Source organism: Elephas maximus, chromosome 2 (genome assembly GCF_024166365.1).
Source record: "Elephas maximus indicus isolate mEleMax1 chromosome 2, mEleMax1 primary haplotype, whole genome shotgun sequence".
NCBI classification, from domain to species: Eukaryota; Metazoa; Chordata; class Mammalia; order Proboscidea; family Elephantidae; genus Elephas; species Elephas maximus.
In genome coordinates, this window is record NC_064820.1 from 70,091,076 (window position 1) to 70,117,041 (window position 25,966).

The 25,966-nt window shown below is 33.9% G+C and overlaps 1 protein-coding gene across 3 annotated transcripts in view; it reads right to left on the reverse strand.

Moving 5' to 3' along the window:
• Positions 1-25,966, reverse strand: part of ADAMTS6 (ADAM metallopeptidase with thrombospondin type 1 motif 6) — a 270,739-nt gene that overhangs the window by 119,202 nt on the left and 125,571 nt on the right. For all 3 annotated transcript variants that reach the window (XM_049864257.1, XM_049864238.1, XM_049864248.1), the window contains exons 9-10: positions 12,578-12,724; positions 2,050-2,191 (exon numbers count right to left, since the gene is read on the reverse strand). In XM_049864257.1, coding sequence (XP_049720214.1) covers positions 2,050-2,191; positions 12,578-12,724 — 289 coding nt within the window. The remainder of the gene's footprint in view (positions 1-2,049; positions 2,192-12,577; positions 12,725-25,966) is intronic.

Here is a 25,966-nt window from a genome sequence, read left to right on the forward strand (position 1 = left end):
AGTGGTATTTAGAATCCTTTAAAATCTTAGGGACTTATCAGGTAAAACCTGGTGTGGGTTTGGGCTCTATCAACTGTGTAAACACAAGTTTTCAAGCACAAGTTTAAGAGGTGAGTGTGATCATAAAGACATCTATTAAGACTCAAGAAAGTTGTTAGTAATAAATAGCATTTTTTAAATAGCAAAAGTATTTTCATATTGTACATGTGAATAGGGAAACCAACTTTTGCTGCAAATCAAAGTGAAAACTTTATGATGAAAATACATGAGACTGTATAGGATTGTCAAATGTTATGCCTTTTTGCAAGCTTTCGTAGTTTATTTTTACCTATTACATAAGCCTTTATAAACATAGTGCATAAGAAATAAAATCGAAAAGAAGAATATGAAGAACATAAACTGAAATTGCACAATTTACTATCGTTTAATCTTATTTCACATCAACTAGTCTGAACCAAAAGGTCTGCAGTTCAAAACCACCAGCTGCTCCTTGGAAACCCTATGGGGCAGTTCTACCGTGTCCTATAGGGTCACTATGAGTCAGAATCAACTCGACGGCAATGGGTTTATTTTATTTTGTTTTTGTTAGTCTGAAATGAATAAAACTTAGAGATATGAAGATAAGACAATGAGGTCAAATTTTTATTAATTTAAGAAAGAAAAAATGCATCCATAGACCCAGTAAAGCGGATAATACAAGTTATCTGATATGGAGATTTATAGGTAGAGTTAAACCCAATTTCCAATACAAAAGAAATGAGAGACCATAAGTAAGAACAATCTAACAGAAAATCTCTATTTTCATTTGGTCATGAATTTCAACCTAAAAGCATACATAAAAACTGTGACGAAAATTTGACCAACTATTTGTGAGGGAAACAGCAATCTAGGAGCGTGGGTGTGTGTGTGGGGCTGGGGTGGGGGGGACTAGAACCCTACAGAATAAGAAGTATTCTTTACAGAGAGACAAGAAAAGCCAAAGTTTTACTCAATGTTCTAGATATCCATATAGCTAAAAACAATCTTTAAATCTAGTGCACAAGATGTGCTACCAAAGCCTACTAATAATAATATTTGTCACCCAAGGGACATTAAAACATCACTTCCCTTTGTACTGGACCCAAGAGGAATAATTGGTAGAGCACAATGAGTATATTGCTTAGTTTTAACTTCCTTAAAATGTAATTCCTTTTCTTCTTAGTATTTTTTAAAAGGGACTTAAAACATTATTTGCATAAAAATATGAACCAAACCTTTAAACTCATGTTTTAAACCTGAATATTTTTTGACAATTTGATATTTTTAAATCTCATTTTTTTATTTGACATGCTTATATTATGTTCCTACTATAAAAAAAAAATATATAAACACACCCCTATATGGTACATAAGGCTTCTATGTAAAGCTTAAGAACATTTTTATGCATTTTCTGGTATAGACACCATGGCTTTTACAGGCTGACATGATGAGTCAATTATAATGCCTACTTTCTTTTTTTCCTACAGCAATTTTTCTTGTTTCACTATTTGGGCTAATGTCATCTTGTCTTCAGTCATTGTGTTGGAATGTGGGCAGTGGAAGACACAACCTGAAATGACTCAGTACTAGCAACTATGAATTAAACAAAAGGCTCCCAGCCAGTGTAAAAATACCCTTTAACCCAATTATAAGAGTGCCAGAAAAGGGAGAAGCAACTAGATTTCAAAACCATAATATTTCAAAAGACAAAATAAAATTGGCATAAAAAACTCAAGACTTAATGAATAAATACATTAGAAATTGTTAAAATTCTACCTGCATTAATTCAAAAGAAATTTTAAATGTGTCTAACTCAGGATTACCCAAACATTTAGAAATAAGTATTATACAAATGATACCAGAAAAAGAGCAATGTCAAAGTTCATATTTGCATTAAATGATGTTACTAGAGGTAAACTACATCCATCAAAACTCTATCTGAACATTTCTGTCATAAAAGAACACATCTTAACATTTGTGTCATGAAAGAAAACATACAAATAGCTAAACATAATGATTAAGACTTCTTACCCCATATTTACATTGGCGAGATGTTGCTCCATACTGGAAACGACATTGCTCATCAGCATCGTACACCTGACCTGGGGCCACAGCTGGATAAAGAAAGTCACGCTTGGGAGGCTCATTATCAAGGCAAGTACCACGGCCTGAACTGTTCAACATAAAGGATCAAAGGAAATTAGGTACTGTATGGACTTTCAATCACAATTATGAATCCATGTGTTGAGTTCTTTCTTTTAAAAACTTGATGAGTGAAAAACAATAAATTCTACCAGTAAATAACTACATGGCAAAATAGAATGGCTTTACTGAAAACTGAATAAGAGCTCCAAATATTTTTTTTTCTAGCACCAAGACACAATAAAACACCTCAGACAATAATCTGAAAATGTCATGTTGGCCTTTAAACTAATTTCTTAAGGAATCAAAACAGAATTTCATATTCTCTAAGCCTCTTGTTTGTTTTCACTGAAAATATAACCACATCTGGTAGTAGAATTAAATACATGAAATGTGGAAAATTAAAAAAACAAAATTGTGGCTGTAATCCTTAAAGACCTAATCTATATGCTTCCACCTTGGCCAGAGAAATAGGTGCTATGGTAAGACATCTCCATACATTCTTTAAATATATTAGTAACAAATGGGCTGAATGACTGATGAGGCCAAGATCCAAAGTTCTCCTCTCAAGTATATTAGAAGTGTTTAGTCTCTCCAAAATTTCATATTTCGTCTAAGGTCATCAGAGTTGGAAAGAGAATGTTCACTCTCTATAATTTCTGCTTTTCAAAAGTATGCCTGCACTCAAACGTAATATTTTAATTCAATGGAACAAATAACATAAAGATGGCCAAAAGCCAGACAGAATACCTTAGTTTAAACAGCTTTATACTTTGCTAAATATAATTGTTCATTTTTATTTAGTCAGTGTGCATAAAATAGGACAGATGCTTTTTTACTTTCATTTCACATGTGAGTAAGTTAGAATTTTTAAAGAATTCCTATGCCAACATTTAAAAATTTTTTCCAACATTCCTGTCAATTGTGCCAGCACTTGTGTTTTTTTTTTTTTTTTCCAAATCTTTTCCATCCACATTGCCAAAGGAAAATAATTCACAAGTAGAAGTTCCTCAACTGTTATTTAGGACAGTATGAATTTTCATTTATAGATAAGTAAGAAAGAGTCATGTATAATAATGAGTTTCAAATTCATTTAATATTTTATCATGTTCTTGCAATATGAAAGTTAATTTTCTAAATAATAATGTAAAGCACAGCAACAAATTAATACCTTTTAAAAAGTGAATCAGATTATTCCTAAAATGATTGATTCAAAGACCCAAGTGATAGAACACTGTCTTCTTTACACTCCTTTCCTTTCATTTATGTTCCTCTACATTAATTGTTTATTTAGTAAAAAAAAACTTAGATTGAAATGTTGAATGTGATATTAATATAGATTTATTTTACTATTGGCTATCATAGTCATTTCAGTTGTCACTGCTAAAGGTATCTAATAAAAACCCTTTTTATCCAGCTATCCAGTTTTCAATGAAAAACACTTTTTATCTCCTGATTATTGTACTTAATTAGTATTTTAATTCCCCAATTTCCTTCTAAAATATCAGTTTCACACTCTGTACGTATAAATGCCTTTATGAAAGGAATTAAATATGTAATAAAAATACAATAACATGTCGAGTATCACTATAAATCAATGGAAAAGTTAAAAATTGTGTACTGAAGTATCTAAGTGAAGGGCCCTATAGGTGAAAAATATTTACCAATACAATGACAAATAAAGTATAGGATAGATTCGCCTAAATCGCACCAGCTCAGAATCTGCTAAAAATAATTACACTTAATTTTGTTTAGGATTATAGAAAATTAACCTAAAAAATTGGAGGAAGAATTACTTGGATTCTAAAGAAGAGTCTAAGGATAGATACCCTGAGGAATAAATTCTTTGCTAGTGGCAAACTAAAAATTGGCTTAACCTAGGAGGAAGCAAGAATAATTACATCGTTTAAAGTTCCTGTTTCAAGGTACTAATGGTCTTCTAATCATGGTCCATATCTTTAAAAATACTGAATTAGATGACCATATGCAAGGGTCTTCAGACAACCAAGAACACCATGCACTGTAGGCATCAATGGCCAAAATGCTTCCGTGTGAGTTTATCTCAAAAGGATATTTTCTTTTTAGTTCTTTAAAAGCACCTATTGCTTTGAATCAATGTGGTCTAATTAAATATCTAGGCTAGTCTTGTTCATTTTTTCCAGTGTGAAATAAAATACAAGCAAAAAACCTTATGGGTCTTTAAGAAACAAATGTGTAAACTAAAGAACATCACATCAAAAAAGGCCTTTTGAAATGGATTTGAGTATATATGCACAAATTACCAATGCAGGCAAATCAAGTGTCTTACCTACTATTATTGGCCACAGGAACACAAGTGAGGGGATATCTGCAAGGCTAAATTAAATTGTTTCCAAGTTTTGGGTTAAAAAAATGTACTACAGATATTTCTTCTAGTAATTATATCCAATATATACAGTAAAATCTCAAAGTTTTAGGAGGATCAAGTAGTTTTCATATTTTCTTTACTGAAGATCATGCAACACATGCTTTTAATAATCTCACTAATATTTGTCAGCTAATCAGCTACTTTCCTACTTCGTGTAAGTAAAGTCTTAGATCACAACTCTTAAAAAATAATTCTGGATATTTCCATACCTCTGAGATATCAACGGACATAATAAAGTATTACAGATATAGGTATAGGAGGTATAGGACATGGATGTATACTTAATCCTGGAAGTGATTTTTCTTTTCTTCTTTCTTTTTAAAGAAAATTCCAAAGCGCTCAACTCCAATCACAACCCCCACCTGCTCCCCAGAGTTAACTACTAGTATGATTTTCATAATAATAATTTCCTGCTTTTCTTAATAGTTTTGCCTCTCTACTATTTATCCACCTATTTATCACAACTGGACCAACAAGCAAAATCATAACGAAAGGAGAAAATATTGAAGTTGTCAAGGATTTCATTTTACTTAGATCCACAAACAAAGCCCATGGAAGCAGCAGTCAAGAAATGAAACAACATAATGCATTGGACAAATCTGCTGCAAAAGACCTCCTTCACGTGTTCAAAAGCAAGGACGTCACCTGGTAGGCCTGACGCAAGCCATGGTATTTTCAATCGCCTCATATGCATGTGAAAGCTAGACTACGAATAAGAAGACCAAAGAATAATTGATGCCTTTGAATTATGGTATTGGCTAAGAATATTGAATATACCATATACCAAGGACTGCCAGAAGAACGAACAAATCTGTCTTGAAAGAAGTATAGCCAGAATGATCTTTAGAAGCAAGGATGGTGAGACTTGGTCTCACGTACTTTGGGCATGTTATCAGGAGGGACCAGTCCCTGGAGAAGAACATCATGCTTACTAAAGTGGAGGGTCAGTAAAAAAAGAGGAAGAGTATTAATGAAACGGATTGACACAGTGGATGCAACAATGGGTTCAAACATAGCAACGATTGTGAGGTTGGCACAGTGTTTTATTCTATTGTACACAGGGTCACTACAAGTTGGAACGACTCAATGGCAACTAATAACAACACTATTTATCTGCCTGTATATATAAAAAGAGCCATACTGTAAGTTTTCTTTTGTGACTTTATTCTTTCACACAATATTATGAATGTGAGATTCAGTGATGTTGATATGTGTAGCTGTAGTCTGTTCAATTCTATTTTTCTTTAATATTGTTTAAGGCTAGGCCACACGGTTCCTCAAAAAACTAAAAAAAGAACTATCATATGAGCCAGCAATTCCACTCCTACATATATACCCACAAAACTTGAAAGCAGAGACTCAGACGGAGATTTGTACACCAATGTTCATTGCAGCACTATTCACAATAGCCAAAAGGTGGAAACAACCTCAATGCCCATCAACAGATGAATGGATAAACAAAATGTGGTATATACATACAATGTACTACTATTCAGCCAGTAGGAGAAAACAAGTCTTGATACATGCTACGATATAGATGGAGCTTGAAGATGTTATGCTGAGTGAAGTAAGTCAATAACAAAAGGACAAATATTGTATGGTCTTATATAAAAAAGATGGAGTACTGGTGGCACAGTGGTTAAGAGCTCAGGCTGCTAACCAAAAGGTCAGCAGTTTGCATCCACCAGCCACTCTGGGGAAGAAAGAAGTGGCAGTCTGCTTATGAAAGATTTACAGCCTTGGAAACCCTATGTTGCAGTTCTACTTTGTCCTATAGGGTCGCTATGAGTCGGAATTGACTTCAGGGCAAGAGGCTTGGTTTTTTGGTTTATATAAAAAGACAAGAAAAGGCAAACGTATAGAGACCAAAGCTTATTAGTGGTTACCAGGAATCAACTCGACAGCAATGGGCTTTTTGTTTTTTTTTAACCAGGGCAGCAGGGAAGGGGGAAGGGGCAGTTAATGGTGATGGAAAAATCACATTAAGTGTAGGGCTGCACAATCAATTATTGTAATTGCTGTCAATAAGTTGTACACCTATAGAAAGTTGAATTGGCAAAAGTTGTGTGATAGATATATTTACAACAGTGACAAAAAAAAAGAGGCACATCTTTTTATCAGTTAATTGGCCTAACAACATGTTTAGTGCTTCTGTTCTGCCTCCTAGTTCACTGCATAGTGCCTGGGGTCTTAAACGCTTGCAAGCGGCCATCCAAGGCAATTGGCCTCTATTTGTCAGAAGCAACAGAGAAAAAAAGAAAGTCAGGAATAGGAGGAGGAAAAGGAATGTATGGCTAACTGCCTTCTTGAACAACTGCCTCTTTTGCCATGAGACCAGAAGAACTGGATGGTGCCCAGGTCCCATTACCGCACATTTTGATCAAAGATTCTATAGAAGAATCCTGATCAAAAGAGAGGGGAAATGCAGAAGAGAATTTCAAATTCTTATGGACTCCAGATTTTCTGGAGCCATGGAGGGTGGAAGAACCCTTAAAATTATTGCCCTGAGATAATCTTTAAACCTTAAACCAAAAATATCCCCCGAAGTCTTCTTAAAATCAAACAATAGTTTAGCTTGACTAGTAAAAAATGTCTGTCTTGAGTATTATGCTCTTGTAAGACCTATATGGGATCAAAATGGCATCAGCAACTCGAAAGATTAGATAGCAACCTTAGGGGGCAGTGAGTTTATGTTAATGGGAGAGGAACAACTCAGAAAAGGAGGGTGAGAATGGTTGTGCAACTCAAAGAATGTAATCATATCAATGAATTGTATGTGTAGAAACAGTTGACTTGGTGTATGCTTTAATGTGTATATCCTCAACAGGAACAACAAAATAAAATAAAATAAATTTTTAAAAAGACTATGCCATAAATATTGATCTATTATTCTATTAATGAATATTTGAGTTGTTTCCAATTTATGGCAATTACAAATTATTGTGAAATGAACATTTTTGTACCTGTCACCTACTGCAAATGTGCAAACGCTTTACCTTCCTTTAAAAAATTAGATGAGTTTCTTTCTCATAAATTGTAATTGTCTCCTTTTGAGAAAATAGAAGCTACAGGAAGTTTTTGTTTAATCTGGGGCTCTAACTAATGGAGATACAACCATACAATTCTCAGGATCCTGGGCTTAGTGTTATTTCTATTACTATTACCAATTTTCTCATCATATAACACTTTTAAACATAGATGGTCTACGTCTTGGTATCATATGCAAATTTTTCCACTTAGAAAACATGAACATCAGTTATAAATAAATGACGAAAATCATTGGTAATCTTCATCTGTGAGATGTTATTACAACCTGCTATTATTAAACATAAGTATAATCGTCCAGAGCAAAACTACTTATATAAAAAAGTAGAACTATGATTATTTCCCTAGCATCATATATTTCATGACTTAAAAACCCAACCCTAGTTAATATCTATAACAATATAGATAAATCATCAAATTCACAGACTATTTTTGTTTATGCTTCCAGGATCAAGCAAAAAAATATATATTAGTCTAAGAATATGCTTTTGCCTTGACCACAAAATTCTTAGTAAATCGAAGTATATTTACATTTCCACAAATCTCTCCAGAATGATGTGAAAGTCATATTTTATGTATTCTACCTCTAATTTAGAGAGGTCTTATTTACACAGTCTAAAAATTAGACTTGAAAATGGGAACATGAGCCAGAATTCAGTCTTCAAGTAAAATTTACATACCCGTATATAAAATATGCACTTCCGGCTTTCTTTCCAGGACACGTGAGGATATATTCTTAATTGTGATTTTATATTTGCTTTCACTAAAACAATTATATTTTAAAGTATAGACCTTCAGTCTACAACACAGTGGGTCGATCTAAAAACTAAATCTTAAAAATAACCTTGTCCATATCTTAACAGTCTCTTAACAACAACAACAGAAATTTAACATTAATTCCATCTCCTATTTTCCCTCAAAATTGTCCTGATATATCTAAATTAAGCACAAATGAATCATGTTGGAACCATCAAGTGTATTACCTACTATATTCTAATAAAGTGCTTTATCAATCATCATAAAACTAACATTTTTTTTCTATGTTTACATTTTTAAATGAACTATTCTAAGCCAGGCCTCTCTTGCCCTCTGTATAACTGAGGTGCTTGAATATAACTGAACTGGAAGCTTCCAGGATACAAATACTGTACTGACAGTGGTTTACTCCGTTATCTTCTTTTTTTTTTTCCATCTATAATTATGACTTATCAAAGATATTTATGGGTAGAGTGAGGTTCCCAAAAGAAATATCAGATAAGTGAAAGGAAAAGAAATCTATTTTGCAAAGCTATTTCTTTGGGTTCCACGTTAAAAAAAAAAAAAAAATCCCATCAATAGAGATCATTTTCCATGTTATAGATTGATACTGACCTTTGAAGGTATGTGCTAGTGAGTGTCTTGGAAATAAGTGCCTTGGTCACCTTATTTCACTACTCTTGTAGTTCTACTCTCACCTTTCTTCCTAGTTCACCTTCGACCATAAAGTTGCCTCTTTTAATGTTTTCAGCTTCCATGCTTTCTGTGAAAATGGCTAGTCTGTATTTAATTTGGAACTGTACGAAATTTTTTTATGCATCTCTGACAGTTCAAACAAATTAACAGACTTTAAATAGAGCAAGAGTTGATTCACAGAGCCCCCAGAATTGGTTAAAAACTGTATGAAATTACTCTGTACTACCTCTAAGTGGTGGAAAATGTGTGAAAAACTGGCCTAAATTACTTCTGGCTGCCTTCCACTGCCCGGTACATTAGCCCATAGTCATCAATGAGTGTGAACCATAATACCAGGTTCATCTTTCTCTATTTCCTGAATAAATAAATAAATAAATAAGTCCCGCAGGCAGATAGGAAGGACACTACCTGCAAAGCCGTCTCCTCGGAAAACATCAGAAGCTGGCATAACACGTCCATTTTAACGGAAATAGGTTCTTTATTATTTAATCAGGACGGCTTCTGGGCGATTCATGAACCACTTATTGAATCACCGAGTTTAAGAAATCTGAAAAAAAATATTGGGAGTTGGTAAACACCATCTCCTGAGTGATCAATAGCACCTAGTGTTTCAGAATGACATGAGAGACTTTTTACTCTATTGGCATTTAAAGGCCATGGAATCGTTTTCAGTTGAACATAGTGAATAGTGAATCTCTATAAATCATAGAAAGCTCATTGTTAAAATCCACCATCATCTTTGGCCTATACAGTCACTAAGTAGAGAAAGGTATGCATTTTGTTGGCTGAGCTGCAGTTCCTAAACAATTCATCTTTCAAGATTTCTTTTTCTTAAGAAGAGAAACTAAAATAAAATGTTATGAGCCTTTTTGAGCCAACTATAAAACATAAATGTAACTTCAATCCCTGATCAAAATATCACTGGATTTTTAAAAATATCATGCATAGCTGTTAAAGCAATTAAGTCCACCGCATTAATAAAAAGGGAACAAAGAAATTCAAGAAAGTTACTCTTATGTCTTTGTGCTCCAGTGAACTGACCTATTTAAAAGGGCCTTGTGTTTAAAAAATCTTTATCGCCGGGTCAGATTATAATCAGAGTTGTTTGTTATTAAAGGGGTGGGGGGAAACAACTTTTCCCCAAGTCTCTACCCATTGTCTTTCCCATTTATCTTTTACTAATGGTTTTAACTTTGTCAGCATTCCCATGAGGATGCATAACAAAAATATTTCTACAAAATACAGGATAAGCAAGCTCATTAGAACCGTCAACACTAATCATTATTATACATACAAAATACAAAGAAGCAATAAAGTTTAAATAATGCTGTTTGGATTAATTCTTTCAATTAATTCAATGGAACACTTTATTGCAACTAGTAATAATTTTACATCTTTAACCAAACCAGTGGTGATTTCTCAACTATATTTTACCGGCAATTTAGGGATTCCCATTTGGAGTGTTTTAATAGCCTAATACGGTTTTATGGTTTCAACTAGGCAGAGTCTGGCAGAAGATCAAAATTGGTCCTTGTATTTAGTCTACAGAGAAGGTTCTAAACAAATGGGCTATGCAATAGCCTATGGGACAGGAACAGGACAGAGAGAAAAGAAAATGATACTTAAAAAAAAAAAAGAGAGGGGTAGACTTCAGAAACACACTGGCATCCTTAGCAGGTTATACCATTTGTCTTCCTGGTGATAGACACTAAGATTCCATTATAAAAACATAAGCCAAGTCAAGGCAGAAATTCCAGATTCAGCTTGATTTTTGGAGAAGGCAGATCTTCAACAATGTTTAAAATTTAGGTAATATGAATCTCATTAAAAGCATCTTAGAAAATGAGATTGCTAGTGCTTTGTATTAAAAACTACTAAAAGATGTCAAGAGAATTCTCTGTGGCCTGTCTTTATAAAACTTCACTCAATTTTTGCACTGGGCAAGTGTAATATCATAATTATCTATTACTAAGGCTAAAAATTGCTAGGTTCTAATATGGTTATTTAGATGAACCTCCTTCTGAAATGAATTTCTAGTTCTTCCCATTTTATTATTACCTAAATAAATTCAAAAGAGGCCATTTTAAATATTTGTCTTTTTGATCTTTGAGCAAAGCAATGTTCTAGGTACTGTAAATTTAGTCTCTTGTTTGGGGCTTTTTAAAAAATATATAAGTCTTCACAATATATGATCTGACTATAGTGTATATGAACTAAAATTTTAACGAATAATGTTATTCTACATAACATACTTACATTTGAAAAGATTTTATAATATAATCATGTGAAAGTAAACTTTGAAGAAAGCCAATTTTTGAAACAAATTTCCATGAATCACCTGTGCTTTATGTAGGCTTCACATTTTCAAAGTATTTAATCTCTCCTCCCCAAGGGGAAAAAAAAAAGTGGCACAAAATAGTTGAAGGTAATGATAGAGAAATAAAGCACTGAACCCTCAAAAAGTATTATTTAAAATAATAATATTTACCATTTAGTGAATATCTATTAAGTGTTTCACATACATTATAGTATTATACATAGTTACATACACAGCAACTTTATCAGGTAGCTATTATTACCTAAACTCATTTAATAGATGAGGGCAATGAAGATTAGAAAGGTTAAGTAACATGCCCAAGGTCACACAGGTTGAAAGTGAGACCCAAGTCTTAACAGTTTCCAAAGCCCAATCCTGAAGCCCTATGCAGGTAAGATACAGAAGAACGACTGCTTTCCTGAATATAGTTATACCTGAGCTAACTATACCTCTTCACATTTAAATAACCAGACTCTAGAAATATGTGTTAAAGGACCAGTAAAGATACTCTTAAACTGTAGAAAAGATGAGTCACTTAACATATTTTCATATTCTCAATATGTTCATTGCCTGGGTGTTTCAGTTTTTGTTGTTATTGCTGTTTGTTACTGTTAGATACTTTGGCACGCCTATAAATCTCAGTTTTTTCATCAACAAAATGAAATACATAACCACTGAATTAAAGTTTGGCCTAAACCAAAAAAAGCCAAACCCACTGTTGTCGAGTCAATTCTGACTCATAGCAGCCCTATAGGACAGAGTAGAACTGCCCCATAGGGTTTCCAAGAAGCGCCTGGTGGATTCAAACCGCCAGCCTCTTGGTTAGCAGCTGTAGCTCTTAACCACTACGCCACCAGGGTTTTCACAGTTTGGCCTATGCTGTATTAAATTACAGAAATCAATCAAAATTCTTCTGACATTGCTTCCCATTTATTGAAAAAGTCTAATGCTCACATACTCATCAACCCCCACTGATACCCTTGCTCCAGCTCCTCTTGTCTGTTCACTAAGTTCTGTTTGAGTATGAAGGAAAAATTTGCCACAATGATTTTTTAAAGTAATTTGAGAATGGCCTGAAATATCACCGGGTCCTATAAAAGTTACTCATTATGCAAGGTTTGAAGCACTACATATTAGGCTTCTACCAATGGCTTACTTCTGGAGCAATTCATCATCACTCTCCAGAGATTACTTACTCTAGAAAGCTGGTGATATAGTCTCGACTGCAGGCAGACCAGGAAAAGGGATTGGTATTTGCAGTAATGTGAGCTGCCATAAGTTTTGCTGCTTCATGACCTTTCGTCCCACAAGAATTTCCAATTCCATCATGGTTCATACCAAAACTGTTTTAATGAGGAAGAAACATAAACAAAAAAGAAAGAAATAAGAAAAAATAAACAAACCCCCCAATACATTCTTTATTTCCTTCCACTTATCCTTTATTTCCTTATTTGACTATTAGCCTTATCAACATATCAAGATAGACTATATCCTCTGAGGAAGCATAGGATATAAAGTTAAAGAAAAACTGAGGACTAATTCAATAATGCAGTATCTCTAAAGCTCTTTAAATTTATCATACACTCTCACGTGCTACCTCACATGACACTAATAATCTCTCCTTGGTCAGAAAGGAAATATACCATGATACTCACTTTATAAATGAGAAAACTGAGATTTAGTAAAGATAAATGACCTATTAAAGATCACATGGTTAGTAAATGTTGACATTGTTAGTGGAACTCATCTTTAACATGCCAGTGTTTATCCTACCTCACTATGCTGAATCCTAAGGGAATTATAAAAACATGGTTATGATCCACTGATTTCTAGGGTATAGGAAAAACAGAATTCCTTTTTCTTATTAATATAGATAAAGTAGAATTAAGTAGGTATGTTGTATATTGTGCATGTGTGTTTTGAAAACACATTTTGAAAAACCTAAAAGGACTATGAATATAGTTTTTCTTTGCCATGGCCTCCCTTCATCTTACAATTTTTTTTTTTTTTTGGTGGGCATTTTTTTGTGTGTCCTATAACCCGTTGCCATTGAGTTGATTCTGACTCATAGCAACCCTATAGGACAGTGTAGAACTGCCCCATAAGGTTTCCAAGGAGTGGCTGATGGATTCAAACTGCCGACCTTTTGTTTTGCAGCCAAGCTCTTAAACATTGTGCCACCAGGGTTCAGTGTCCTATAGACACACTTAACGTTATTAATGTTAACTATATACACATTTCTGTGATAAATCATAACTTTTTTCAAAAGGGATATAACCTCTATGTATATGAATAAATTTTGACTTTTCTTTGTAAGTAGCCAGAAGTTCAGGTTGACTATTACTAAAAAACAAAGTCATGTCTCCATTGTCACATTCTAATAAATGTACCATGATGTGTGCTCAAGGAAGTACGTAATGTGTGTCACTAGAGTGTAAAACAGATGGAGATAGTTTCTGGAGAAAAATCTGAACAGGTAGTTGAGAACAGACAATTACAGATAATACATGAAAGTAAATACTAATACTTCTGTTCCTGGCAGTACATAACATTGAAATAAAGACACTAAGAGCAACTGAAGAGTTCTGAGTAGGAGGATATGGAACTAGTCCACATTTTAGACAGGTCATTGTAATAATTCTACAGTGGAGATATTAGACATCAGGGAGATCTACTGGAAGATCATTACCAATTCAGAAATGATGTTAGTTTAAACTAGGGCAGTGGGATGGAACAATGGGATAAGATTTGAAATATGATAAGGAAGCAGAATGGATTGGCTGTCATAACTACAATATGAAACAGCTATAATGAAGACATATAATATGTGCCATATACGGGGACAGGGAGGAGGAGCTAGTAACTCAAATGGAAGGAGCAATGTGAGCAAAGGAAGAAAACAAGTATTTGACAGTATAAGGAACCCTAAATTAAAACACCAAATAATCATCCAAGAACACCAGTATTTAGTCTAACAGTTTGACAAAGACACACTGGAGTCAACCTCCTTGAATGGTCTTCTAGGGACATGATGGTAGAGTTGGAAGTTCTATGAATTAGGCATATATTCTATCAAAACAATCACTGTAGATTTACATCAGGAGGTCATGTAAAATTATAATTCAGTAAACATTTTTTTCCTGTTTTTTTCCAAAGGTTAAGGCTACTGTGTTAATACATTCCTTTCAAGTGATAATAGCTTTATGGTATTATTTTTTTAGCAGCAGTTTTATACACAGCACCCAGTCATGTTACGTCTTGCAAATAGGCAGGCATAAGAGGCTTTAGATCTATTTATAGATCATCAAATTCCTTATGCATTCTTTTCTTTAAAAAAGACAAGCTTCTCCTTTTGAAATCATATTCCTCCCATCTTACAAAAGAAAGTCATATTTTGCACCATTCATAATTTTACAATAATGCATTGCCTTGGGATTTAAAAACTTCCAGGTGCCAAGAAAAGAGACAATTGGAAACATTTGGTGTCAGTACTGAAAAAATGAATGAATTATATCAGGTGGTTTTTCAGTTCCTTACTTTCACCGAGTTTGAAAGAGCATCTAATCAAATGAACAGCTAATAAACCCACTGCCGTTGAGTCGATTTTGACTCATAGCTACACTATAGGACAGAGTAGAACTGCCCCATAGGGTTTCCAAGGAGAGCGGGGCAGATTCAAACTGCTGACCTCTTGGTTAGCAGCCGTAGCACTTAACCATCACGCCACCAGGGTTTCCAAACAGCTAATATATTGTTTAAAATAATTTTTGATGATAGAGCACTTGGTTATTTTTTATACAAATAACTCAAAGGGAGTTCAAATAACTGAGTAATATTTCTACAACAAACTCCTTTCATTCCCATGTACTAATTTTCTCAGTACTCACCTCTATAGAAACAAAATATAGGAATAAAACTGATGCTGAAATACTGTCTTATTCTAGAAATACAGATTGTATTGCTAACTGAAAAGCATGCATTTAAATGAAAATGAATCTTTAATAAAAACTTTACTCTTATATTTAATAATTATTTATCAAAAAGTGTATTTGTGTTCTCCTGATTTATCATTAACTGTTATCATAATAAGCATTCAATCCAGAAGAAAATTATTATTTTGTTTATGGTTACAGGAAATTTTTTAAAATGTAACTTAAATTTACATATATATTTGTGTAGAGGTACATGATATAATTATTAAAATACTTTTCGCACAAAAATATTTTTAAAAAATATTGTGTTGTTAGGTGTTGTCCAGTCAGTTCCAACTCTTAGAAACCCCATGTACAACAGAATGAAACACTGACTGGTCCTGCATTACCCTCATAATCATTGTTATGCTTGAGCCCATTGTTGCAGCCACTGTGTCAATCCATCTCATTGATGGTCTTCCTTTTTTTCACTGGCCCTCTACCGAGCCTGATGTCCTTCTACAGGTACTGGTCCCTCCTGATAACATGTCCTAAATATGTGACACTTAGTCTCGCCATCCTCATTTCTAAGGAGCATTTTGGCTGTAGTTCTTACAAGACAAATTTGTTCTTCTGGCAGTCATGGTATATTCAATATTCTTCGCCAACACCGTAATACAAAGGCGTCAATTAATCTTCGATATTCCTTATGCATTGTTCAGCTTTCCCATGCATATGAAGTCACTGAAAACACCATGGCTTGAATCAGATGCACCTTAGTCCTTAAAGTGACATCTTTGCTTTTAAACACCTTAAAGAGGTCTTCTGCAGCAAATTTGCCCAATGCAATACATTATTTGATTTCTCGACTGCTGCTTCCATGGGTACTCATTATGGATTCAAGTAAAATGAAATCTTTGACAACTTTGATATTTTCTCCCTTTATCATGATGTTGTTCATTGGTCCAGTTGTGAGGATTTTTGTTTTCTTTATGTTGAGGTGTAATCCATACTGAAGGCTGTGGTCTTTGGTCTTCATGAGTAAGTGCTTCAAGTCCTCTTCCGTTGCAGCAAGAAAGGTTGTGTCATCTGCACGTGACAGGTTGTTAATGAGTCTTCCTCCAATCCTGATGCCCCGTCCTTCTTCATATAGTCCAGCTTCTTGGGTAAAGCATACAGATTGAATAAATATGTTGAAAGGATACAATCCTGATGCACGTTTTTCCTGACTTTAAATCACGCAATATCCCCTTACTCTGTTCGAATGACTGTCTCTTGATCTATGTACAAGTACTTCATGAGCACAATGAAGTGTTCTGGAATTCCCATTCTTTGTAATGCTATCCATAATTTGTTATGATCCACACAGTCGAATGCCTTTGCATAGTCAATAAAACACAGGTAAACATCTTTCTGGTATTCTCTGCTTTTGGCTAGGATCCATCTGACATTAGCAATGATATCCCTGGTTCCACGTCCTCTTCTGAAACCAGCCTGAATTTCTAGCAGTTCCCTGTTGATATACTGCTGCAGACGTTTTTGAATGATCTTCACCAAAATTTTGCCTGCATGTGATATTAATGATATTGTTCTATAATTTCCACATTCGGTTGGATCACCTTTCTTTGGAATAGGCATAAATATGGATTTGATCCAGTCAGTTGTCCAGGTAGCTGCCTTCCAAATTTCTTGATATAGATGAGTGAGCACTTCCAGTGCTGCATCCGTTTGTTAAAACATCTCCATTGGTATTCCATCAATTTCTGGAGGCTTGTTTTTCATGAAGGCCTTCAGTGCAGCTTGGGCCTCTTCCTTCAGTACCATCAGTTCCTGATCATATGCTACCACCTGAAATGGTTGCACATTGGCCAATTCTTTTTGGTACAGTGACTTTGTGTATTCCTTCTATCTTCTTTTCATGCTGCCTGCATTGTTTAATATTTTCCCAGTAGAGCCCTTCAGTATTGCAACTTGAGACTGGAATTTTTTCCTTCAGTTCTTTTACTTTGAGAAATGCCAAGTGTGTTCTTCCCTTTGGTTTTCTATCCCCAGGTCTTTGCACATGTCATTATTATACTTTATTTTCTCTTCTGGAGTCACTCTTCGAAATATTCTGTTCAGGTATTTTACTTCATTACTTCTTCTGTTTGCTTTAGCTATTCAATGTTCAAGAGCAAGTTTCAGAGTCTCTTCTGACATCCATTTTTGGTCTTTTCTTTCTTTCGTGTCTTTTTTATGACCTCTTGCTTTCTTTATATATCATGTCCTTGATGTCATTTCACAACTTGTCTGGTCTTTGGTCATTAGTGTTCAATGGGTCAAATCTATTCTTGAGATGGTCTCTAATTTCAGGTGCAATATATTCAAGGTCATACTTTGGCTCCTGTGAACTTGTTCTAATTTTCTTCAGCTTCAATTTGAACTTGCATATGAGCAATTGATGTTCTGTTTCCCTGGCCTTCTTCCATCATCTCTTTCCACAAATGTAGTTGATTTGATTCCTGTGTATTCCATCTGATAAAGTCCAAGAGTGCTGTCATTTTTTATGTTGTTGAAAAAAGTTATTTGAAATGAAGAAGTCGTTGGTCTTGCAAAATTCTATCAGGAGACCTCTGACATCATTTCTATCACCAAGGCCATATTTTCTAACTACTGATCTTTTGTTTTCGTTTCCAGCTTTTGCATTTCAATCACTAGTAATTGTCAATGCATCTTGATTGCATGTTTGATCAATTTCAGATAGCAGAAGTTGGTAAAAATCTTCAATTTCTTCATCTTTGGCCTTAGTTGTTAGAGCATAAATTTGAAATAGTTGGATTAACTGGTCTTCTTTGTAGGCATATAGGTATTATCCTTTTACTGACAGCGTTGTACTTCAGGATAGACTGTGGAATGTTCTTTTTGACAATGAATGCAACACCATTCCTCTTCAATTTTTCCTTCTTGGTATAGTAGACCATATGATTGTTTCATTTAAAATGACCAATATCAGTCCTTTTCAGCTCACTAATGCCTAGGATATCAATGTTTATGTGTTGCATTTCATTTTTGATGATTTCCAATTTTCCCAGATTCATGCTTCGTACATTCTATGTTTCGATTATTAATGAATGCTTGCAGGTGTTTCTTCTCATTTTGAGTCTTCCCACTTCAGCAAATGAAGATGCTGAAAGCTTGGCTCCGTCCATGTCATTAAGGTCTACTATACTTCGAGGAGACAGCTCTTTCCCAGAAGTCTTTTGAATGCCTTCCAACCTGAGGAGCTCACCTTATGGCACTCTATCAGACAATGTTCTGTTGTTATTCATAAGGTTTTTACTGGCTAATTCTTTTTAAGAAGTAGACCACCAGGTCCTTCTTCCTAGTCTGTCTTAGTCTGTAAGCTCAGCTGAACTTGTCCACCTAGGGTGACCCTGCTGGCATTTGAATACCTGTGGCATAGATTCTAGCATCACAGTAACACACAAGCCCCAACCGTATGACAAACTGACAGACGCATGGGGGAAAAGTATATTAGTATATATATTAAAATATATGTTAGGATAAAACTCTGGATGTGAAAGGGGGTGTGGGCATGATGTAAATTTTGAGTATAAAAGAAGAAACTTTTCATGGATCTTTTTAAATGTGCAGTGATACCAAATTGCTATGGCATTTAGATTCAATTGGATATAATTAAAGGAAGGATATAAATTTTTCGTTTTAAATGCCAATACTTGAAATGCTCAAGAAATTCTTTTCAATTAGTTAGACATAAAAATTTTAGATGTCAAGTGAAAAATATACAATAAGGCATAGAGATCTTAAAAATTCTTCCAAAATTATACAACCAAAAGATTTGAAACCAATGAACTCAAATATCTGGGGAAAATCTTGAGTTCTATTTCTATTAACAGTCTTTAAGTTTAGGTGTCAGATGCAGATTGTCATCATTAAAAGATTTAGGTTTAGGTCACCTAAGAAAGCATAAATTTTGAAACATAAAAAATGTGCTGAAAATCACATCCCTGAGCTGCACAGGCACAGCCTCTGAAACCTGCCCAGCACTGATTCCCAGCCCCCCCATTGGCCCTAGTATGTGCCACAAACTACCCATCCCAGCCTTCCACTTCAGCTGGATCTGCCCTGCAGCACCATAGCTGAGTAACTGGTCCATTGGATAAGGAGGTGAAAAGTATGATGACCACAGACGAATAAACAACAAAGAATGCACAGCCCACTTGCTCAGACATAATGAAATAAAACAAAAAAGCAGGACGAAACAAACAGATCTACAGTCAATAAATGGGGAAAATGACTAACGAATGTCCCAAAGACAGCAGACGATACCAAAACATAAAAAAACAGGACAGGATGGTGCCAGTAGGCATCCAAAATAAAACACCAGATGACTTTCCAGTAGAAAAAAAAAGGCACTAGAAAAACTGATAGGGAATTCAAATCTCTAATATTCAGAGCTATCCAAGAGTTGAAGCAAAAAGCAGACAAAATGAGGAAAAAAATAGACAAATTCATGAAAGTTATTGTAGAATCTGATGTTTCAAAACTATGATTAAAATTCTGAGTGTGTAGAAATTTTAACTTTGTGTTGACTGAATATTGCTTTCATTTGTTATGTTGTCATGTTTTGCTTTAGATGTTAATTGTATTATCATCTAAATGTTAATTGTATTATCTGTTTACATAGTAAATGTTTTATCATAGAGGATATTATTTATTTAGCAATAAAATTTTTTAATTTATATAATATTGCCCCAAATTCCACCTTATACTAAAATCCATTTTTACTACTTATTCCACTGAGCAGAGGGTATGTTTTATATTTCATTTTATTAACATTTATTTTCTGCATATAATCAGTTGAATAATTGGTGACAAAGGCTTACAGGCTTAGTGAAGTGGACTAAAAATATAATCACTGAGATTTAACTTGGATAAACTGAGGAGACTAATAAGATTAAAATGAAGATCAAATAAACATTCTCTTGCAAAGCACAGGATCCATAGAATCTGATGTGAATTCCATATTCACTGTGATGAACTTCTTTTTCTGTCCCTTTTTCTTGCAATTACCGTAACTGGAGTCACACAATTCATACACACAGGTAGGTTCAACTCTGCTCCTGGGTTCTGAGACCAATTTTTTCCATTGTTAAAAAGAATTTAAAGAGGCAGATGCCAATAAATTCATGGAGCAGCATTAGAGTATGGGAGATTGCTGGTCCAGTTCTGTTCTAGTTTTTGAGGCAGTTCTAGAAGCTGGGCTCTGATCCTATTCTTGTGAAAAAGATACTACCTAATATTTCAGCCTTGGTAACTGAATCATTTTTTATTTCACTTGCTCCTGAGAACCTGAGACCCTGGCCAGTATTCCAGTTTTTTTGGAGCAGAGATGACAGTTGGCTTTGGGAGGTTAAAATCCTGGGTATGTAACCCATATTCCCTTATGCTCTGAGATACACACCTACCGCCATCCATAGGACTCCCATGATACTGACAATTTCCTGACTGAATCTTTATCTAAGGCTTGCTGTCAGACTAAATTAGTAAAGGCACTTTTATAACAAATGTTCTCACAATGTGAATTAAGTGTAATGCACTAAATTAGTTAACATAAATTGCTTTAAATAGACTCCTGTTGGTTATACAGCAAGGGGTACTGTATAACTTAGGAAAAAAATAGGAAAAAGGCTTACATTACATCTGTAACATAGGAACTCACAGTTGCTTTACTGGTATTCCTTTATTAGAGTGTTCTTTTACTTGTGAACTATTGATGCTCATGCATTATGCTCCAAGCAAAAATGCAAGGCTCAAAAAGTTTTACAAGTAAATGGTTCTTATATTACGTCTAAATTTTGAGATTTGTATTTTTCTCATTTTCTTTATAAAGATAGACCATGAACACTAAATGCCCCTAGCCTAGAGGCTTTACTTTTCATTTTTGCACTTGAATGAGAGTACGTTAGAGGAAGATGTTCTTGAAGTAATTAATCAAGGGTTGGAAGAAAGGAATAAAGAAAAGTAAATTAAAAAGATGTGTTCCTCCAGGATAGAAGCTTTGTTTTCATCATTACTGTATTCACTATACACTGTATGTTCAATATATATAAATATAGTACATGCTCAGTAAATCTCTGGGATCAAATAAATTGTACATGAGTGACAGACCACCTACTGATTAACAATAAACCATGAAAGACAGAGAATATGGGAAGTACCATATGTATTTACCTAACTTCTTGTTGTTAGTTGCCATTGAGTTGGCTCCAATTCATGGCTATCTTATGTATAATAGAGCTAAACATTGACTGGTCTTGCACCATCTCCATGATCTTTGGTATGTTTAAGCCGATTATTGAGGCTGTTGTGTCAATCCATCTCATTGAGGGTTTTCCTCATTTTTGACAACCCTCTACCACTTTTATTCACTTAATGGTAAGTAATGTAATAAATGTATATAACATCACATAATAAGCACTAAAGGCAAAAAGGGGGAGCTTGAGTCAGATCACTTCCTTAAAAAAATAGGTGGCATCATCAGTCAGAGACAGAATGGTTGAGACTGAGAGAGATTATGCAATAAAGGTTATTCATTAAATTAAGTTTCTGTAACTCAGAGAGCCTATCACATACATGATTCTATTAACACACACATGCTTTCCTCAAATGTTTTTCTATACTAAACTAGATAGTTTTCTATGTCAGATGAGATTTGCTCCTTTGAAATCATATTTGACAAAAACAAAATTTCCTTATATATGGTCAGTGTGAAATTATACTGGTAAAGGACAGAATTTGTATTTCTTTTCATTTTTCAGGATCTATAAAATGCAGCACATGTGTGACTCTATTTTGCTTCATTACACCCTATATTCTATGGCCACTTGGCATTGTGAAAGTAATATACTGCATTCTGTACCACAAAATAATAGCTTAATCTTGATTTTTGTATACAATTCTCATTGGTACTTTTGGGAGATTCTTAAGAATGACAGAGAATAAATATAGCCTAACCCATTGCCATCAAATCAATTCTGGCTTTTAACGACCGAGTATAAATTTAATATGCATTTAGTCTGGGGATTCTTTTTAAAATCATAACAGATGTTTTTAAACCAGACAGAAGATCCGAATAGCTAAAGAAAAAAAAAAACTTTAGAGTACTTAATTCAAATTTTGTGTCTAAGCAATCTGAATTTTAAAACTGAAGATAATTATATTTGTAATATGTCAATATCATTGCTTTTGTTAATCATGGTCTTTTAAACTCTGCTTAGAACTGTGTTAAACAATCACTAATACACAAAGCATGTACTTTTAAACTCTTTGACTAAAGAAAAAAATAAATAGGTGATCACTCAGTTCTTCAAAAGGATAACACATATACAATTACAGCATTAAAGTGTAGCTTCCTAATGTTTTGTACTCTGATTAAATTTCTCTTTTAGAAATAATTTTTTAAAATGATGAGATAATTATAGTCTGAATTGTGACAGCTATAAAATCTCAAAGCTAAGCCCTCCCATTATAGATAGAAAAATATGAGAGAAAAAAGGGACATCCTTTCTTTAGAATTATTTTCTACTAGTAATCTCTTTGATTTGGTCTTATTCATAACTAACCATGGGTATGAATCATCTATTATAAAAAGCAAAGACCAAATTTAAGGGTTGTACTCAAAGCCTTCTATAACAACTCTGGCAAACATTTTTAGATTTAGTAGTTACCCAATAGGATAATTATTACAATTTGTTCATGTGTTTTCTAAAGCAGACTTTGCAATTTAATTCTATGTTTGGGCTTTATATACAATTTATTAAAATAAGTGAACTCAAGTTTTTGAACTTATATAGGAAAATATTTAATGAGGATGGTGCCTAGCAGAATCTACTACCTAAACTCATTCCATATCTGTACAAAACACTGTTCTTCTTTAGTATGAGCGCTTCTGAGTTGAAAGTTAGATTTCCAAAGTTAATAAAATTACTAATACGTTTACATCTCTTCTATGACCACTTTCCACTTATTTTTCTTTCATGCTAACTGTAGAGATTCAGAGACCAGAGGAAACAAGACCAGACATACTAAGACGCTGGGGATGGTGGGTGTGTGTGTGTGTTGTGTGTTTGTGTAATAGTCATGGCAAAGATAAGGAAGGTAGCTGGAATAAGAAATGTTTTGCTATTCTAATCTTCTTGAGTATTATGGGCAAAATGTCTTTGAATCAGTTTGTGGTAGCTGAAATTCATGTCAGCCAGTCAGTATGATGGTATTTGGCTATAAATTTATTTCTTTGTTTTCTCATCAAAATGAAATGAAAGTCTTATCAAAATTCTAAATTTTACTTCAGTACGTTTATTTTTTCTGTAATACACACACATCTGTAATTCCAGATACATAATGCAATAATCACTCTGCTGGTCTCATTTTTTTGTGTGTCATCAGTGTACATCATAGCAAGGACTTAATTACTAAAATAACTTAATTTTAGAACTTTATATTATAATAATTTTTTAAGGAACTTCTTTATATTATTTTAACTATTATGGAAATATATCTATATATACAAATACCTATGGAAACCCTGGTGGTGCAGTGGTTAAGTGCTATAAGAAGGAAACCCTGGTGGCATAGTGGTTAAGTGCTATGGCTAGTAACCAAAAGGTCAGCAATTTGAATCCACCAGGTGCTCTTTGGAGACTCTATGGGGTGGTTCTATGCTGCCATATAGGGTCACTATGAGTCGAAATTGACTTGATGGCAGTGGTGGGTATATAAAAAGACATATATTCATGTGACTGTTTGTGTATACTATATATATATATACATACATATATATATATATATATAGGCTGGTCTTGGCCAGCATTTAATATTTGTTACAAGACAATATGGGATAAAATTTTAACAAAAATGATAATATATTCTTATTTGAAAAATATTATAAATTTTATGATAAGTCCACAAAATCTAATACAAATAGGGAGAAATAAAAAAAAATCTCAGGCATGGTTTTACTAGTTTGGGTAAAAAAACATGACATTATACAGTTCTGAAGCTGAATCAACTGACAGAGTAATATGCTTCAGGCATGGTACATGACTGGAAATGTTTCCACACCAGGAAAGAATAAGTTTGTTTGCTTCTTCCAAAGGGTATAAAGGTTTACAGAAGCTACAAATTTAATTTTAGAGTTAGATTTTACAATGCAAACATTCATCATTCGTTCACTCACTAACAATTATTGGCAGAATGCCTACTACCTGCTAAACACTGTGCTACAATGCTGAAAATGCCAAGCAAATCACGTATGCTATCTGCTCTTAATTAGCTTTACTCTCTTTAGGAAGGAAAGAATGCATTCTAAATTTAAGCTAGTTTTGAAAAATACAATTGGGATTACATAAATTATTATTGACTCATTATCATCTACAAGGTTATATTTGCAAGATATAAAAATGAATTAGAATACATGGTGCAAAAAGTGTTTCAAGATGCATATGTCATTTTTGTAGTCAACATGTATTATACACAATGATTTTAACAATTAAGAAAAACTAAATAAAAATCTAGATAATAAAAGTAAAATAAAGTTTTTTTAAAAAGTTATCATAATGATTTTTAAAGATTTACCAAATACAAATATCAGTAATGTGAATTGTGTTGTTACTTCAATAATAACTTAAGTATTTAAATCATCTTATGACTGTTACACAACAAAAAAAGCCTAGTATATTGCTAACTAATTATTAAAGAAGTGCTATGTATCTATACATTGTAACCTCTGAGTTATCCTTAATGTTGCTTTTTACTCATTCATTCATTCAACCAACATGTACTAGGCACCAGACAATTTGTTAGATACTGGATTTTGTAGTGGTGAACAAAACAGCAAGGTACTTGCGCTCAAGGAGCTTAAGTCTGGCTCTATAGATACACCTTAATAAACACACACACAAATAAATGAATAACCACAAGTTACGACAAAAGCTATATTATGACAAAAGCTATATGGGAAAAACGTACAGGCTACTATGAGAGGGAATACTAAACAGCAAGAGAAGTCACATTAAAGTGAGATCTGAAGAAGTTAACAAACAGAAGGATAGGGTGGGGTACAAAAATGTTCCAAGCAAAAACAACATCCTGTGTAAAAACGTTAAGAAAAAGAGCTCGATCCTCTTTAGAATAAAAAGGCCAGTGTTTCTGGAGCAAAAGATGCACAGGGAAAAGTTGTTGGAGTTGAGGCTGAAGAGATCAGATCACAGAGGGCATGTAGATAAGGTTTTGGTGTTCCTCCTAAATGCCAAAGGAGTAATTAAATAATGTGAAGGGGGGGGGTTACAATTTGATTTACATTTAAAAAAAAAAAAAGAGCTTTCTGTATGGAAAAGGTATTATTGGGGACAATACAAAGATTCATTAGAAGGTTGTCTCTTGGTTCAAGTAAGAGATGATAGTGGCTTGGATAGATGACAGTGGAGGAGAAAGTGGACTTCAGATCTATATTAAAGGCTAATATCAAGAGTATTGCAATGGATTGGTTGTGGAGATGAGAGGGAGGTGTCATTCACTGAGATTAAAGAAGGAATAGAACTGGTAAAAAGATAAACAGTTCCATTTTCAACTTATTTTTCATATTCAGCAATCTAACCTTGATAATAAATAAAT